This window comes from Mobula birostris, chromosome 11 (genome assembly GCF_030028105.1).
Source record: "Mobula birostris isolate sMobBir1 chromosome 11, sMobBir1.hap1, whole genome shotgun sequence".
NCBI classification, from domain to species: domain Eukaryota; kingdom Metazoa; phylum Chordata; class Chondrichthyes; order Myliobatiformes; family Myliobatidae; genus Mobula; species Mobula birostris.
This window is the reverse complement of record NC_092380.1, coordinates 69,881,486-69,898,578: the sequence shown is the minus strand read 5'-3', so window position 1 is coordinate 69,898,578 and position 17,093 is coordinate 69,881,486. Positions and strand designations below refer to the sequence as shown.

Sequence of the window (17,093 nt, the reverse complement as noted above, 5' to 3'; positions counted from 1 at the left end):
TTTTAGACAGAGGAACACATACAAATTGCTGGAGGAACTCAGTAGGTCAGGCAGCATCTATGGAAATGAATAAACAGTTGACATTTCATGTCGAACCCTCCTTCAGGACTGGAAAAGGAAGGGGGAAGATGACAGAATAAAAAGGTGAGGGGAATGGCAAGGAGCTATCTAGAAGGTGATATCAAGTCCAGCGGGTGGGAAAGGTAAAGGGCTGGAGAAAAAGGAATCTGATAGCAGAGGAGAGTGGACCATGGGAGATAGGAAAGAAGGAAGGGACCCAGGGGGAAGTTATGGGTAGGTAAGAAAAGGTGAAAGGCCAGCCAGAGCTGGGAATAGAAGAAGATCGGAGGGGGAGGGAAATGTTTTATTACTGGAGGGCAAAATCAATATTCATACCATCAGATTGGAGGCAATCCAGCCTGATGAGACCTAGTTTCATCAGTTTGATAGAACCTAGTTTCTGAGAGGTCACACAGGTATTACAGTATGGGCAAATTTAGAATGCATCAAATTCCAGTTTTTCAGTGGACCCTTGCTCGTGCTTTATTGGACGGTCTCTGGAAGAGGTTTGAGACAAAATATTTGAACAAGTAATTGGGGACATGCTGAAGTGATGCAGATTAGACTCACTTTCCAGCAGGTTTATTATCTGCTTAATACTCTAATAACCATCACTGAAGTTGAGGTGCCATAGGCTTAAGAAGTTCAGCATTAGTATCGCATAAAATTACCTGCACGGGCATAGCCCATAGATTGGGAGAGAGAAAGAAAAACCACATCAGCTGGTTTGTGTCAATGGCGACCAGATTGCAAATCTGTCCTACCGTCATCTCTCCCGTGGACATATTTGAAGTTGACAAACGAAGAATCTTATTGTAGATCTTTGCCTGAAATGAAAGAAGCTATTATTAGTAACCATGATGAAAATCTTTCATGCAAAATATTTATTTTTACCAAGAGTTTGAATAAGAATAAAATTGACACAATTTAAATGATAACTGTAAGGAATTTTAAATAATAATAAGTCAAAGTAATGCACCCACAAAGCAAGTGAAACATTCCTCACTCAACAACCAGACCTACCTTGCACCGATCCTCTGATAAAGACCCTGACTTCACACATTGACGGTTCTGATCCATGACCTCTGCTCTAGATATCTCTTTTTCCTGCAAAATCCCAGCCCTAACCCATCCATACTAGATTTTCTTTGTGTACTTCTCACTGGTGAGAAAGAAAGGTCTTGATTATAAAAGGCTTTGGATCTTGCTCTGGGCTTTACTCATACCCACTTTCATTTCCAAGTGTTGGCCTTCGAGCAGTTTTATTTGTTTATCATGATTGAACTTAATAACAAGTATTTACCAATCAAGTTCAAAGCATGTTTTTAGCTGTATCTCCAAAGTCATAAAATTTGCTTCATTGTTTGGACATGTCACAGTCACTAAGAATGTTAACACAAAGAATTGGAGATAATTGCAACATATGCAATCCATTTCAGCAAAAAAGGAATCACTGATGCACTCTTTTTCAAGAGATTTATAAATATATGATTCTCTTTTAATAGAGGTTGCTAATTATGTAGTATAGCAATGTTTCCTGGCTCCCTCAAGAATCAGTATGCAACCATTCGCGTGCCATCATTATCTGGCCAATGCACTGCAAATTGAAAGATTTCCATTCTCTTAATATCCAGCTAATGTGTGACTATTCACAGCCCATCAGTAGCATTAGTATTGAGTATCCGGGTTGCAGTCATGATGTGCTTATTCAGCAGTAGTCCAATGTACCATTGATACTTCAGCCATTGTGATAAAAGGGTTCACCTTTCAATAACTACACATCCTACATTCAACACACAGAAAATGCTGAAGGAACTCAGCAGCCTACACTCTAGTCCTTCAACTTGTCATGCAACTTACAACTAATGATGAAAAGTACACAAGTCCATTGGCATGCTTAGATAATGACTCTACTGCTTGCACTGCGGTACACAGCAGAGATAGTCTCAAGATTTACAGTCGTCTACTCCATGATGCACAAATCAACTATTCTGAGAACTCAATCGCAAACAAGAGAAAATCTGCAGATGCTGTAAATCGAAACAACACACACAAAATGCTGGAGGAAGTCAGCAGGTTAGGCAGCATCTATGGAAAAGACGCAAACACAAGGAATTCTGCAGATGCTGGAAATTCAGGCAGCACACATTAAAGTTGCTGGTGAACGCAGCAGGCCAGGCAGCATCTCTAGGAAGAGGACAGTCGATGTTTTGGGCTGAGACCCTTCGTCAGGAAGGTCCTGAAGAAATGTCTCGGCCCGAAACGTCGACTGTACCTCTTCCAAGAGATGCTGCCTGGCCTGCTGCGTTCACCAGCAACTTTGATGTGTGCTTCTATGGAAAAGAGTACAGTTGATGTTTCAGGCCGAGACCCTTCATCAGGACCGGAAAAGAAGATGAGGAATCAGAGAACTCAGTCCTTCCCCAGAAAACAACTGCAGAACTAGCGGAGGATGAAGAAAAGGGAGGGTGCCAGCAACCTGCATCGCTCCTTTCTTGTCTTGCCATCCATGACCAACTTATTTAATCGTGCAACCATTAGACAAAGGCCAAATTTCACTTTCATAAACTGTCCACAGCAATTTTTTCCTCTGTCGCTAATCATTACAGCTACCTCTCAGATAAGATTATAAAAAAGGCAAAATTGAAATAAAAATTTCCAAACCAAACACATAGCTCAACAGTTCCATTTAATATCAGAGAAGAACATCTTGAAATTCTTTTTCTTCCTAGACATCCACGAAACCAGAAGAGTGAGTGACAGTAAAGACATAGGAGTCCCAAAGCTCCCCACTCCCCTTCCCACACACAAGCAGCAGCACACCATGACTGTTCCCCACCCGCACCCACTTTCGTAAAAAAGCATCAGCACCCTCCACCCACCAAGCATGAATAGCAAAGCTCCCAAGAAAGACCATGATCTTCAGTGCAACAAAAACTAATTGTTCACCCAACAATTTGATGTACAACAGGCTCTCTCTCCCACTAATAAAGGGAACAAGAAGTGTCCCCTTTCACGGTGAGAGGGGAGACACAACAAAACAACTCGCTGATTTACGGTGTTAACAGTCTATCACACTACTTCTTTTTCAGAGTTCTGTGACTCTGGAATGAGCAACAAACTTTTCCCCCACTGACCAAATGTACCAATATCACAATGCGCCAAAGAGTGTAGAACCGTCAACTAATAACTCATCTTCCAATGATGCTTGAGTTTGAGGTGCCTACACCTATTGTGCTTTGATACAATGAAAGTCCTGGGACTATGGAAGGTTGCTGCATGAGAATCACCTGGTTACCAGTGAATACATCAAATTTAACATCCTCTCCATCAGGCCATACAGAGCTGGGCCTTTTCTTTCTAATGTCATGCCTTGAGTCTTTTGGAAAGTTTCTAGAAATTCCACAATGACTTCCCATTCCTGCTGCATGCGCATTAGAAAGTTAAAACTAGCTTTAAGTAGAACAAGCTATCTATTCATAAAATTGGATTCTCTGCTGAAGAACTAAACCATTTACAGTGTATCAGATACTGGTTAGTTATCAAAATCATTGTAATGTGCAGGCAATTAAAATTTGCTGTTCTTGATTTCCACAACTGCTTCTGTGGGCTATCTAATTTAACCTCCAAATACACCACTTCTTTCTATCATGTAAAGCTGTCTATTGAGATATTTATCGTCTTTTCAGTAATATAACACTCCAAATTTTTAGATTTTGATGATCCATGAGGTAAAAGTTACCCATGAACAGGTGAGATACATAATGGATAGAGGTTGGATTTTGATTTATAAGCAACTCAATTTTCATTTCAACTGGTTGGTATTACTCATGCTATGGATTTATGTGATACGAGGCCCAGTGATATTAATCACTTCAGAACGTCATATTTTCATTTGAGTTACTTATCACTTGCCAATAGATAAGCAGAATATTTGCAAACATTTCCTGGTGAATACAGAACAGTCCATCACAGGAAAAGTCCTCTCCACCACTGAGCACATCTACAAGGAATGCTGCAACAAGAAAGCAGTACTGATCTATCATCAAAGACCACCACCATTCAGGCCATGCCCTCTTCTTGCTGCTGCAGTCAGGAAGGGCAAACAGGAGCCTCGGGTTCTACACCGCCAAGTTCAGGATCAGTTAGTACCCTTCAACCATCACGCTCCTGAGCCAGTGAGGATAACTTCACTCACCTCAACACTGAACTGATTCCACAAACTATGCACTTTCAAGGACATTGCAGGTTAAAATTTTCAGCACGGACTAGGTTAACCAAAGGGCCTGTTTCTATGTTGTACATTTCTATGACTCTATGACTAACTTACAACATGTTCTCTATTATTTATTCATTATTATCTACTTTTTTTGTATCTGCACAGTTTATTTTATTTTGCACGTTGGTTCTCAGTCTTTGTGTGTAGTACTTCAATATTTATATTGTATTCCTGCAAGAAAATTTAATCTTAGTGTAGTATATTGATGTTCTTCTGCATAATATGTATAGTAAATAATAAATGTGTCGGAAAACATTTTCTTAAGGTTGTTTTCTCGCTAAATGCTGTTGATTTTCTCACTCCACTCTCTTGTATTAATTCCATCTTATTGCCAAATGGACTTCATATCATCATCATTCCACAAGAAGATTACTTGTGCTCAAAACAGTGAAATATTAATTTATTTATTGACTTGGACCATACAAGCAGAAAACTTCCAACCTAAAGGTTGCATATAAAATACTGTAATACAGATTTAGCTTCCTTCATGCAATCAACTGTCTGGTCCTTCCAGGGTTCTGGTTTACTATACCCAAAGCTGCTAATTAACCCACAATCTGTCCTGATTTTGATCTGGTTCGCCTTTTGCAAAACCTTGTCTATCCTCTATCACCACCATACATCTCTATCTTTACAATTCAGTTATATGGCTTCAGTGAATTTTAATTATAGCGTCACTGTTCCTTCAAAGGTCAAACTGACCTTTAGCATGTAATTGATATTGTTTCTATGCCTCAGTAAACAGTTTTGCCTTTTAATGTGTAAGAGTAGTGTGGGTCAAAATCCATAGGCTAAATTCCCTTTAATTATTTCAAACGTTATTTGGAAGGTTTAAATAGGCTAACACTTGAGTGTTTCACTTTGGGGCGGTTTCATCTTCCTAACTGCTGAGTCCTTATTTTCATCCTTGTCACTAAAGATTCACAATACAGTTCCCTACCACAGCAAGTGAGGAGAAAATCAGAGGATTTTGGGATAAAACTTGATTGTCACACTCTATGAAAAAATGATAGAGATTCCTTAGATAGTGTCACAAGACACAAAAGCAAACATTAGAACTGATAGAGTGATTAAAAATCTGCATCTTAGAAAGGATTAAGTTGATTAACTCTTTTCCGATCTGCACAGACATGATGGGTCATTTGGAAACTTAATAACGGATACATGATTCTTAAGCCTAGGATACATGATTCTTAAGCCTGCTGTGTGTTAAATCTGCAAACTTGGTACCTTGTGCTACCAGAGATCTCTACTGTCTCATCAAATCTGAAAATTTTTGTTGGGAGATGGTATCCTCCACCTGCAAGTGACCACTTGTAATTTCTCAGGCAGGGGTAGAAAATCAGATCTAAGTGGCAGATTTTACAAGCTTGCTCTGCATTGGATGACACAGGTGAAAAGGATAAGGAAAAAGAGGAGGGGAACTTAGAAATAACATGCCTTCAAATTGGTTGTGCCTACCTCAATCTGTTCTGTCAATGCAAAAGATTGTTAAAGAAAGTTAAAGACATTAAGTTAGGTCATCTCAACAGTTCACACTCACACTGTTCATTGATTTAAAGACCTTCATGAAAATCGAATCAAGTTGTTAATGACTCCACAATGCCTCAGCAGATTTTCAGCTACTAATCAAGTCTCCAGTTAAAAACCAGAGCATTTAGCTGACTTTTCATGAACGCATTTTATGTTCGGGAAAGGAACGACCAAATCCAAAGTAGAAGTGCATGTCCAGCAATTTCATAGCAATGCCAGTGAAATTTGGACAACATCCTTTGACTTCTGCTTTTACAAGCTTTTCAAATGTTCCCATGACACCAGTTGCAAGAATCAAATTATTTTAGTGGTTATTTTTTGCAGGTGGGCAACATGATACAAAATACCTGAATTTCAGGTACAAAAATATCAGAAGAACATTAATTTATTATATCAACAGAATTTCACTCCTATAGTCTTCCTAAATAAGAATGATGACTTGGAGGGGAAAATTAGTGCTCCTACTCCTTCCTTGTACCAAGAACAAACAGTACAAAATTGTGCATTATTGATTTGATTCTATGTTTACAAACCACAGTGCACCAAAAATCAGGACTGGGATTTTGGTGGTATGAATTTCTAGTGTAAAACTGCAACAGTTATATTGAGTTTCAACTACCTGATGTCAACTTGAGTGTTTTTATTGTTTACTGCACATCCTGTGTTTGGGTTACCAATTATTTTACATTTACAGAAAGCACAGCAGGAAAGAAGATGCTGCATCTTCAGCACAATGCTATATTTAACCATGTTATATAAGTAACACACAATCCACTTACCATCATTAATATTCAGAGAAAAAAAAATATTTTCTATTAAAATATGCACTACAGTTCATGTTTGAATACATTACACCTATTGCCATAACAACATATGTTTGGAATTGCTCCTCCTCAGGGTTGAAAATTAGTCCTTTATTAAGTAGAAAACAAATGATTGGAAACTGTACATGTCAAATCTCCTGAATGAACACACATTAATCAAAGCTCAAGTACCTGAATTGCTCCTCGTAGGTTGATTCCTGTTTCTATGGCAATGTAGTAGGATGCTTGAAGAAATGTCCTTTGCAAAAGAAGAGCAAGAAACAAGAGAACTGCAATAACATAAGCGTTGGCCAAGAACTCCTGTGAGGAAATGAAGTAAACGCCCAATATTTTGACCTGCAGAGACCAAAAGTTGCCTGTAACTTTCCATCCGCAGTGCATTTTTAGAAGCTATCATTTCTTGACAACATGAACATCATTGAGTGATTTAATTATTCAAACATTATTGGGTCCAAAATATGATCTGGATGTAAAGTTATTTAAGTTGGCTTATTTGGAGAGGAGCGTATAAAAAATGTCTGATACTTATACATGGAAGAGTCCTGCTCTTTCACCCATACTTCTCAACATGACCTCTGACCTTCAAAGATTTCTGAACATGCATGCTAAGTTTGTTCTGTTCCTATTTCTGAGAATACTACCATTCACTGTGTATTTTTTTGCCTTGCTTGCTCTTACATACATAATCATATGTCATTGGAATTAGTTGCATTTTCTATTTTTCTGCCTCTCAGTTTCCTGCAGTATACAGCTTTCTTCTTCAGTATTAACCTCATCACTACCTCTTACATCATCTATGAATTTTATAACTTTATCGCATGCAAATCTTTAACAAGATGTTATTTTTATAAAGGAAAACCAGAGATGCTGGAAATCTGAAATAAAAACAGGAAATCATAACCTAAGTGATTCCACAGATGCTAGCAATCCAGAACAACACCCACAAAATTCAGGAAGAACTCAGCAGGTCAGGCAGCATCTATGGAAATGAATAAACAATTGTGTGTATGTGTGTGTGTTGGTAAAACAGGTCTTGCAAGACATCTGCTCTGATGTAAGATGAAGGGTCTTCCACCGAAACTTTTACTGCTTTGCTTTCCGCAGATGTTGCCTGACTTGCTGAATTTTTCCAACATTTCTTGCACTTTTCTTTTATTGTTATTATGTTTGAAAAAGTAATTATAATAGAATTTAATACATGGGAGTGGTATATCATGTAGCTGTTCTTGAATTATTGCTTTGTAATACATGTATGTTAACAAATATTCTTTATTATCAGAACTTAGAGAGTTTATTACAAGAATACACTAAGACTGTAAGATATAGGACATTTGGCCCATTGAGTCTGCTCTGCCACTTCATCACAGCTGATCCAATTTTCCTCTCTTCCCCAACTGCCTTCTCCCCATATCCCTTCATGCCCTGACCAATCAAGAATCTATCAGCCTCTGTTCTTAAATATACATTAAGACTAGGCCTCCACAGCTGCCTGTGGCTAAGAATTTCACAGATTCACTACTCTCTGTCTAAAGAAATTGCTTCTCATCTCTGTTCTAAAAAGATGCCTGTTTATTCTGAGGCTGACCTTTCTGGTCTTAGACTCTCCCACCATAGGAACCATCCTCTCCATATCCACTCTATCAAGGGCTTTCACCCTTGTTTCAATGAGGTCACCCTCAATCTTCTGAATTCTAGTGAATACAGGCCCAAACATTCTTCATATGACAAGCCATTCAAACCAGGAATCACTTAGGTGAACCTTCTCCAGTTTCAGCACATCCTTTCTAAGATAAGGGGCCCTAAACTACTCATAATACTCCAAGTGAGGCCTCAGCAGTACTTTATAAAGTCTCAACATTACATCCTTGCTTTTATATTCTAGTCCTCTTTAAGTTAATGCTAACATTGCATTTGCCTTCCTCACCACAGACTCAATCTACAAATTAATCTTTAGGAAATCCTGCACAAGGACTCCCAAGTCCCTTTGCACTTCAGTTTTTTTATATTTCCACTACATTTAGAAAATTGGTGAAAGAAATGAAAGGGTTGACAAAGTGCATGACCATACACTTCCGGACACTGTATTCCATAGATGCTGCATGGCCGGATGAGTTCCTCCAGCATCTTTTGTGTGTTGCTTGGCTATCCAGTATCTGCAGATTTTCCTTTGATTGTATTCCATCTGTCATTTCTTTGCCCATTCTCCTAATCTGTCTAAGACCTTCTATAGCCTCTCTACTTCCTCAGAACCATCTGCCCTTCCACCTATCTTCATATTGTCTGCAAATTTCACAACAAAGCCACCAATTCTATCATCCAAATCATTGACATATAATGCAAAAAGCATTAAACTAATTAACATGATTTATTTTAATATGATGTGGTTTAATTTCAACTATTAAAATAATTTAACTCAACATGTGTGGCAATATTTAAATAAATGAATTTTGAATAAAGTTTCAAACGAATAATTAATATAAATGATTGCTAGCTCTCAATAATAATAGAGAAGATTGAAGATTTGACATTTCAAAACCTGTAAGCTGAATTTATTTTTAACTCATGATATTAAATTTAATGTGATCTTTTCTGTAATTGACTTTGTGTAACCTGTTTTGAAACCGTCACTCATTTAGCAGTTTTTTAAAAAAAATTTACAACATGGAAACTGCTGCCTGATTGAGAATCCTGCTGTTTTTTCATGTTACCTTGGCTTTACAATGTTATAGCTATTATCAGTATGACAAGTTTAATCCGATGGTGTGGCCAGTGTGCTGCAGGAACATACAAATATTACAGCAAGAAAATAAACCCAGTTGAAGAAGGATGCCAGTTAGATGAACACAAAGATATTTTGTTGCTACTTAACATAGTCCTCATTAAAATAAATTGGAAGAACAGGATGCCTAACAGAGAAATCCCTGACACACTATCTGTTCCATTTCTGAACTGAGTTATAGAACTTGTGCACTATCAGATAATATAGGCAATAAATTCATGGGGATATTCTGCGTATTATTAACAGACGATCAAACTAACTACACTGGGTTGTATGACATAGATTTCTGATTGACCTGAACAGATGCTAGAATTGTGCTTTGGAGTAGCAATAAAATTGTTGTACCTGTGGACGAAATGTCTTGTTTTCATCGCTCAGGTGATGTACAATCCCAGAGATACAAAGTGGGCCTGCAAACCCCAGCAAGTCGGCCATAATACGAAACGTGCTGCTGAGGATGATTGGGCGACCAAAAGCCTGCCGCAGCACACGCCAAAACAGCTTTGAGTCCTGAGGCCCAACAGTACCCTTCTTCTATAACAAAAAGTAAAACATGTTTTGATGAAGTTTTCAGTACATTCTCCATGACATATAATCAGATTTTCAGTAATACCACTATACCACACTGCATTGAGAAACAAGCTCTTTGATGACCAATTTCAAACCCTATGTGATAAATTGATAATTGGTTTATTATCACATGTACCGAGATAAAAGTGAAAAACTTTGTTTTGTATACTGTTCATACAGATTACTTAATCACATCAGTACAATGAGGTTGCACAAGGAGAAACAATATCAGAATTCAGAATAAAGTATTATAGTTACTGAGAAAGTGCAGAGAAGTAGACAGTAAGGTGCAGGGTTATAATAAGATATGTTCTGTAGTCAAGAGTCCATCTCATCATTCTAGGGGACCAATCAATGTTCATTTAATATCAGAATAGAAGTTGTCCTTGACTCCGATGATATTTGTCTTCGGGCTTTTGAATCTTTTGCCCGAAGGGAGGGAGAAGAAGGGAGAATGTCCAAGGTGGATGGGATCTTTGATTACGTTGGCTGCTTTACCGAAAAGTACAAGATTTTGTACTTTTTTTATACTGTAAAAATAGGATTTCAGTAAAATTGATCAAACAGTGTGTACACTAACAAAAGAATTAAGGAACAGGAAGTCATGCAGTCAAAACATTTAAAAATTGCACATGCTGGAAATCTAAAATAAAAATATAAGATGCTAAAATACTTAGCAGGTCAAGCAACATTTATGGAAATTGAAACAAAGTTGATTTTGTGTGTTGTAATGTTTAGCTTTCTTCTTTATTCTTTGTATGCAAGATAGTGATAGCCTGCAAACAGAAGTGATGAGGTGGGAAATACATGAATGCTGACATACCATATATGAATTAGGGAGAATATAATATCTTTACTAACAAAGTCAATATTGTCCAGCTGAAAGTAAATTTGTAACATCTTCTCTAAGAATGAGATTGTTTAAGGGGAATTTTGGTTAATGAAAGAACAAATACGAGGGAGACTTGACAAATAACAAAACAATGTATTTTAAAAAGCAGGGCTCTGCAGATGCTGGAAGTCTGAAAAATAAGCTGAAAAATGTTGCAAACTCTCTATAGGTTGAGGGAAAGGACAACGAAGCAGAGCTAACATTTTAGGTTGATAAATGTACACCAGAACTGGAAAAAAAAGGTTAGAAATTAAACACATTTCATGTTTCTGTGACGGGGTGATTGTGGAGTGAAGAGAAGCAGTGTTAGTGACAGAGAACTGATAAAGAGAGATTGAAATATACAAGTGGTATCAAAGCTGGTGGACAGAAGGTGGTGAAGGCTTGTTAACGGCAGCTGATCTGTCTTTGGAAATAGCTGTGTTTGGTTTCCCTGATGTATCAGACCAAATGGTGATTTTTAAATCATTACTCACAAGTGTTAACTTTTAAAATGATTATTATAATTGGAAACCCATGGTCAACGATAACAAGTTCTTAAATATAGGAATGAATATTATTCAAAAAATAATTATAATAATTCAATTTTAGAAAATATTTTTATATATATTTCTATTCTCATGTTTATATTTCTCCTATTTTATTATGACATAGAGGAGATCATTTAGCCTCTTGTGTCTAAACCAGCTCTTGAAGCACTCTCATCAATCCATATGTATGTATGTGGGAGTATGCGTACGTACGCGCGTGTGTGTGCACATACACATGCGCATGCACTTGTGTAGTTCTGTGTGTGTGCATGCGCTTGTGAAGTTGTGTGTGTATGTGTAGTATGCATGAATATAACTGTATTGCCTCAGTCACCTTTTATTTTAGAAGATGGTCATGTTTCTGAATGCTAAAACTAAAGTTATTAACTTCTGGATAATCAAAGGCTGTCAGAGACTCTTGGAAAGTTACAATGCAGTTTTTGGATGCTTTGAAAATTGAAGTCCATTGATTAATTTAGCAGAACTTATAATTAGCTGATCAACATCCATTAATTATTAATTACTGACCTTTGTGATTTTATTCACCAGATTCAACAACGTGAAAGGAAAATACAGCAAAATGTCTACATTAATAAAAAGAAGATAAAGATACACCAGTTGTCAATCTTTCAACCCATAGAACTGTTGATTTTCTACAATGTTCTGATGCAAATAATTGTTTTTACTTCTTTCTCTCGTTTATTTTATTCTATTTAATACCAAAGTAATTTAAAAAACAGATGGTGAAAGGTAGCAAAGGTCAGTTTTTGAGAGAATGAATCATTTACTAGATTACATTGAAAATTATACTTATTTGTTGTGGGAAAGACAACATATAATTTATATGAAGGAGAAATTATTCTTCTGTCCATAAAAAGGAGGGTTTAAAAATAACAAGGTAAAGTTATAGATGAGCCCAATAGTTTGTATACTTAGTCTAATTCCACCCCCCCGATTAACAATATTAAATCTTCTTGTATTGATATGATCAATCACAATCTAAAGTCTCAAATTATTTTTTAAAATGACAGAGTATATGAAGGGAATGAAGATTTGAACCTTAATAGAGCTTTCCTCCATCCATATCATCCAAATAGAGAAATGGTACAAATCTTTACTTATACTCATCACTACTAAGTTTCTAGGATCATAATCTACATAAAAGTTTAAACCCAGATTTTTAACTGGGAGAATGGAAGTAAATGCTGAACATAATATAACAATTTTTATATTCTTTAGCATACTCTGTATACAAAAAATGCACACTGAACTCAGACATATTTCATCCATCTCCCATTCTGATCTTTAGAAAATGAATTCTGCAGCAGAGCATCAGAGTTCACAAAGTCAAAATGATTCTGCTGCTGATAATGTTCAACATATGAATTCCCTTTGTTAACAAGCTATGGTTACAGAGAAAATTGAGTAATTACTTCCTTTATGATTAAAAAAAGAACTTACAACTGTTGTATATTTTTAGAAGGCATTCTGTGCTACTCTGTGACCAATATTATTCAGAGCACTTGAATTACTTCCATTTTGTTAAGATTCATTTAAGTTATTTCTTGCAATTTATCAGTGGCTTTGCAATTCCATCATTTTCACTTTGTGTTTTTCTTACCAATTACAAATTATGTACAAAGAAGCACAATTTATAACTCAAGTCACTCTTCTTCTGCCAAATCCCATAATCCCTCACCATACCACCCAAGTGTTAATTATGCTGCTACGTGAAGGTATCAATGGATGCGTCAGGAAGGCAGAAACATGCTGAGGTAGTGTACTTACGGAAGGCAAAAGAAAAGCAAGGGATTACACAATATGTGAGAGGAAGCTAAGAAATACAGAAATTCACAGCTCAACAGGTGCAGGAAAAGGTAGATAGAGTCACAGAGTCATACAGCACAGAAACAAGCCTTTTGGCTCATCTTGTGCGTGCTGACCAGGGTGCCCACCTAAGCTAGTTTTATTTGCATACATTTGGTCCACATCCCTCTATATCTTGCCTATCCATTTATTTATCCAAATATATTTTAATGTGAATAGCTGGCACATACAATTGTGAGCTGTATGAAAATATACAATCCGCGTTACTTTTGTGGGCTTTTATGCTCTCCTTCAATTATCCCTTTCTGAAAATTGTACAGAAATGAACTAATTGGTTCTATGTCACCCAATACCATATACACGCTGCCATTCCTCATAAATGAACCTACACAATGTTTTTAAACCAACACACAGAAAACACTGGATGAACTCAGCAGATTAGGCAGCATCTATGGAAAAGGGTAAACACTTGACGTTTCAGGCCGACATCCTTCTGTTCTTCAGGACCATGTTTTTAATGTGGGCACCATCAAATCCCAAGTAATTCATTCCTTGTTTGGCATTCTAATGCCTATTATTAATAGGTTACATTTTCCATGTTACATTCCACCTGCTGTGTTTATATCTAATGTCCCTGCATCTCCTTGCATCCATCTTTCAACCTACACTGACAGCTCTATATCATAAAGAAAGCCAAACAATTATTATTCAGTTACTGAATTTCAGCATGCAGACCAATTACGATAAAATTACGAACAGTTAATTCCAAAAAATTAATTGCCTTTCATACAGAATCAAATCCTCTTTGTTTTATTGGTGTGATTTAAAAAAAATTCTAGACCTGGTAATTAACTCGAGACTTTAACTCGTGTTGTTTATAAAAACATACTTTTATGTTTATATTCTGAATTATGAACATCAGAATAGGCTCAAAGGGAAAAATAGGAAACATTAGCTTTCATTAATTCCATAAGCTTCTAATGATTAATTTTGCTGTAATGTAGAAGAGGCAACATGACCTCCTCTCTGGTGATCCAGTTACTAAAATGAGAAATGCAACACATACAATATCACAGATGACATTATAAGACAAGAAAACTTCATTGCATTTACTCTAGGTCATATATTCTCTAATAGTTCCGAGAACTGTTGTAAATTTATTATTACCAATTTGTAAGGTCCACCCATAGCCCCTTCTGCCCAGCTTCTGGGAATTTCAATTTTTAGAAAATGCGCTTCTTGAAAAACTATCCAGCGTCTTTTTTATAAAATGTTCTTTGCCCTTCACAGCTCACTGGCCATGCCACATGATTTGTAGGTTTAGAAAGGAAATCCTGAAACTTTAGTGCTTCTCTGTATCTATAGACAGCTGCAAAGCAGCCATATACTGAATATGAATAATTCAATAATAAGGCAGCAGGAAAACTGACAGGGAACTGCAGCATGGAGGGGAAAAGATGATGGTGGGGGAACAGTGTGAGAGAGGGTGAGAGATAGTGAGAAAGAGAGAGTGAGAGTTAGAAGTGAGAGAGAGTGAAAAGAGTGAGAGAGAGTGAGAGGGAGATTGACAGAGAGAGTGAGAGAGAGAGTGACAGAGAGAGAGAGTGAGAGACAGAGAGAGAGAGTGAGAGACAGAGAGAGACAGTGACAGAGAGAGGATACGAGAGAGGATGAGAGAGAGGATGAGAGAGGGACAGGAAATGGGTGAGGGAGAGGGTGAGATTGAGGGTGAAAGTGAGGTTGAGGTTGAAGGTGAGGGTGAAGGAGTGTGAGAGAGAGGATGAGAGTGAGCGGGAGAGAGTGTGTGTGTGTGTGTGAGAGAGACAGGATGTGTGTGTGAGGGAGTGGGAGTGGGTGTGTGAGGGAGTGGGAGTGTGTGTGTGAGAGTGAGGGAGTGTGTGTGTGAGAGTGAGGGAGTGTATGTGTGGGAGGGAGAGAGAGAGTGGGTGTGTGAGAGAGAAAAATGTGTGTAGGAGAGAGAGAGTGCGTGTGCGGGACAGAGTGCGTGTGCGGGAGAGAGAGCGCGTGTGTGTGGGAGAGAGAAACAGAGTGTGTGCGTGGGAGAGAGAGAGTGTGTGAGAGAGAGAGATTGTGTGGGAGAGAGAGAGTGCGTGTACAGGAGGGAGAGAGAGAGTGTGTGTGTGTGGGAGAGAGAAAGAGAGTGTGTGTGTGGGAGAGAGAGTGTGTGTGGGACAGAGAATGTGAGAGAGAGAGTGTGAGAGAGAGAGAGAGTGTGAGAGAGAGAGTGTGTGGGAGAGAGAGAGTGTGTGGGAGAGAGAGTGTGTGTGAGAGAGAGAGAGTGTGCGGGAGAGAGAGTGCGTGTGCGGGAGAGAGAGTGCGTGCGTGGGAGAGAGAAACAGAGTGTGTTGCGTGGGAGAGAGAGAGTGTGTGAGAGAGAGTGTGTGTGGGAGAGAGAGTGTGTGTGGGAGAGAGAGTGTGTGTGGGAGAGAGAGTGTGTGGGAGAGAGAGTGTGTGGGAGGGAGAGAGAGTGTGTGGGAGGGAGAGAGAGAGAGAGTGAGAGTGTGTGTGGGAGAGAGAGTGAGAGTGTGTGGGAGAGAGAGAGTGTGTGGGAGAGAGAGAGAGAGTGTGTGTGTGTGTGTGTGTGTGTGTGTGTGTGTGTATGTGTGTGTGTGGGAGAGTGTGTGTGTGAGGGAGGGAGGGGGAGGGAGAGGGTGGGTGAGGGAGAGGGTAACAGTGAGAGAGGAGGTGAGTGTCAGAGAGGAGGTGAGTGTTAGAGAGGAGGAGAGAGAGAGGGCGAGCGTGGGAGAGAGACAGGGCGAGTGTGGGAGAGAGAGGGAGAGAGGGAGAAGGGGTGAAAGTGAGAGAGAGATTTTCAAGTTCTCCCTTTCTCACCTTTCATCCCTTCCTCCCACTCTCACAAGCACAATACTTGTCACAAGTCCCTCATCTTCCCTCCATTTTCTCTCCCACACCAGAGCTATATCTCTCTTCTTGCCCCTTATTTGAAATTTTAATTCAGCAGAGTGGGTCAGGTATGGGGAGTCAGCATTTATGTCCAGTAGCTAACATCTTCAGGGGTGGGGTGAAGGAAGATTCGAGCAAAAATTTCAACATCGGTAAAGCATTAGTCTGACAAGGGCTTAGTTTCAGCATCTGAGGCAATGTGGTGGGGTCGAATGCAGCCGTAGCTAATGTTGTGACTCACTATTGTATAAGTCACAACCACTTATTGGACATAAACACCAGATTTTATGTAACTGTAATGATTCATGAATAAGTAACACTACAGATCACTGAATGCAATTTGTTTGTAGATGAACAATCCTGATCAAGGGTTGTAAGTCATTTAAAATAATTACTCACACAAAAATAATTGCTAATTTGAAACATCCTTGAATATCTTACGAAGTATGGGTTACAGAGATGTGAAAACATCTTGTTAATCTCCTTTCACCCACAGTCACCTGCAAACTCTACAGAAATCAATCAGTATGAAAAAAATAATAAGAGAACTTAGAAATAGAAAACGATATTCATCATACCCTTACTCATTTTAACATGACCTGAAATGGTTATAAAAATTATATCTATTCTCTTAAACACAAAATAATCTGCAGATGCTGGGATCAAAGCAACACTCACAACACGCTGGAGGAACTCAGCGGGTCGGGCAGCATCTGTGGGAACGATCAGTCGACGTTTCGGGCCGGAACCCTTCGTCAGGACAGTAGAGGGAAGGGGCAAAGGCCCTATAAAGAAGGTGGGGGGGAGGGTGGGAAGGAGAAGCCTGGTAGGTCCCAGGTGAAAAACCAGTAAGGGGAAAGACAAAGGGTGGGGG

The 17,093-nt window shown here is 38.5% G+C and overlaps 1 protein-coding gene across 7 annotated transcripts in view; it reads right to left on the bottom strand.

Annotated features, from left to right (window-relative positions):
* abcc8 (ATP-binding cassette, sub-family C (CFTR/MRP), member 8) overlaps window positions 1-17,093 on the bottom strand; it is a 178,115-nt gene that overhangs the window by 106,047 nt on the left and 54,975 nt on the right. For all 7 annotated transcript variants that reach the window (XM_072272452.1, XM_072272458.1, XM_072272457.1 and 4 more), the window contains 3 exons: window positions 9,821-10,009; window positions 6,868-7,032; window positions 732-887 (listed from right to left, as the gene is read on the bottom strand). In XM_072272452.1, the coding sequence (XP_072128553.1) occupies window positions 732-887; window positions 6,868-7,032; window positions 9,821-10,009 (510 nt within the window). The remainder of the gene's footprint in view (window positions 1-731; window positions 888-6,867; window positions 7,033-9,820; window positions 10,010-17,093) is intronic.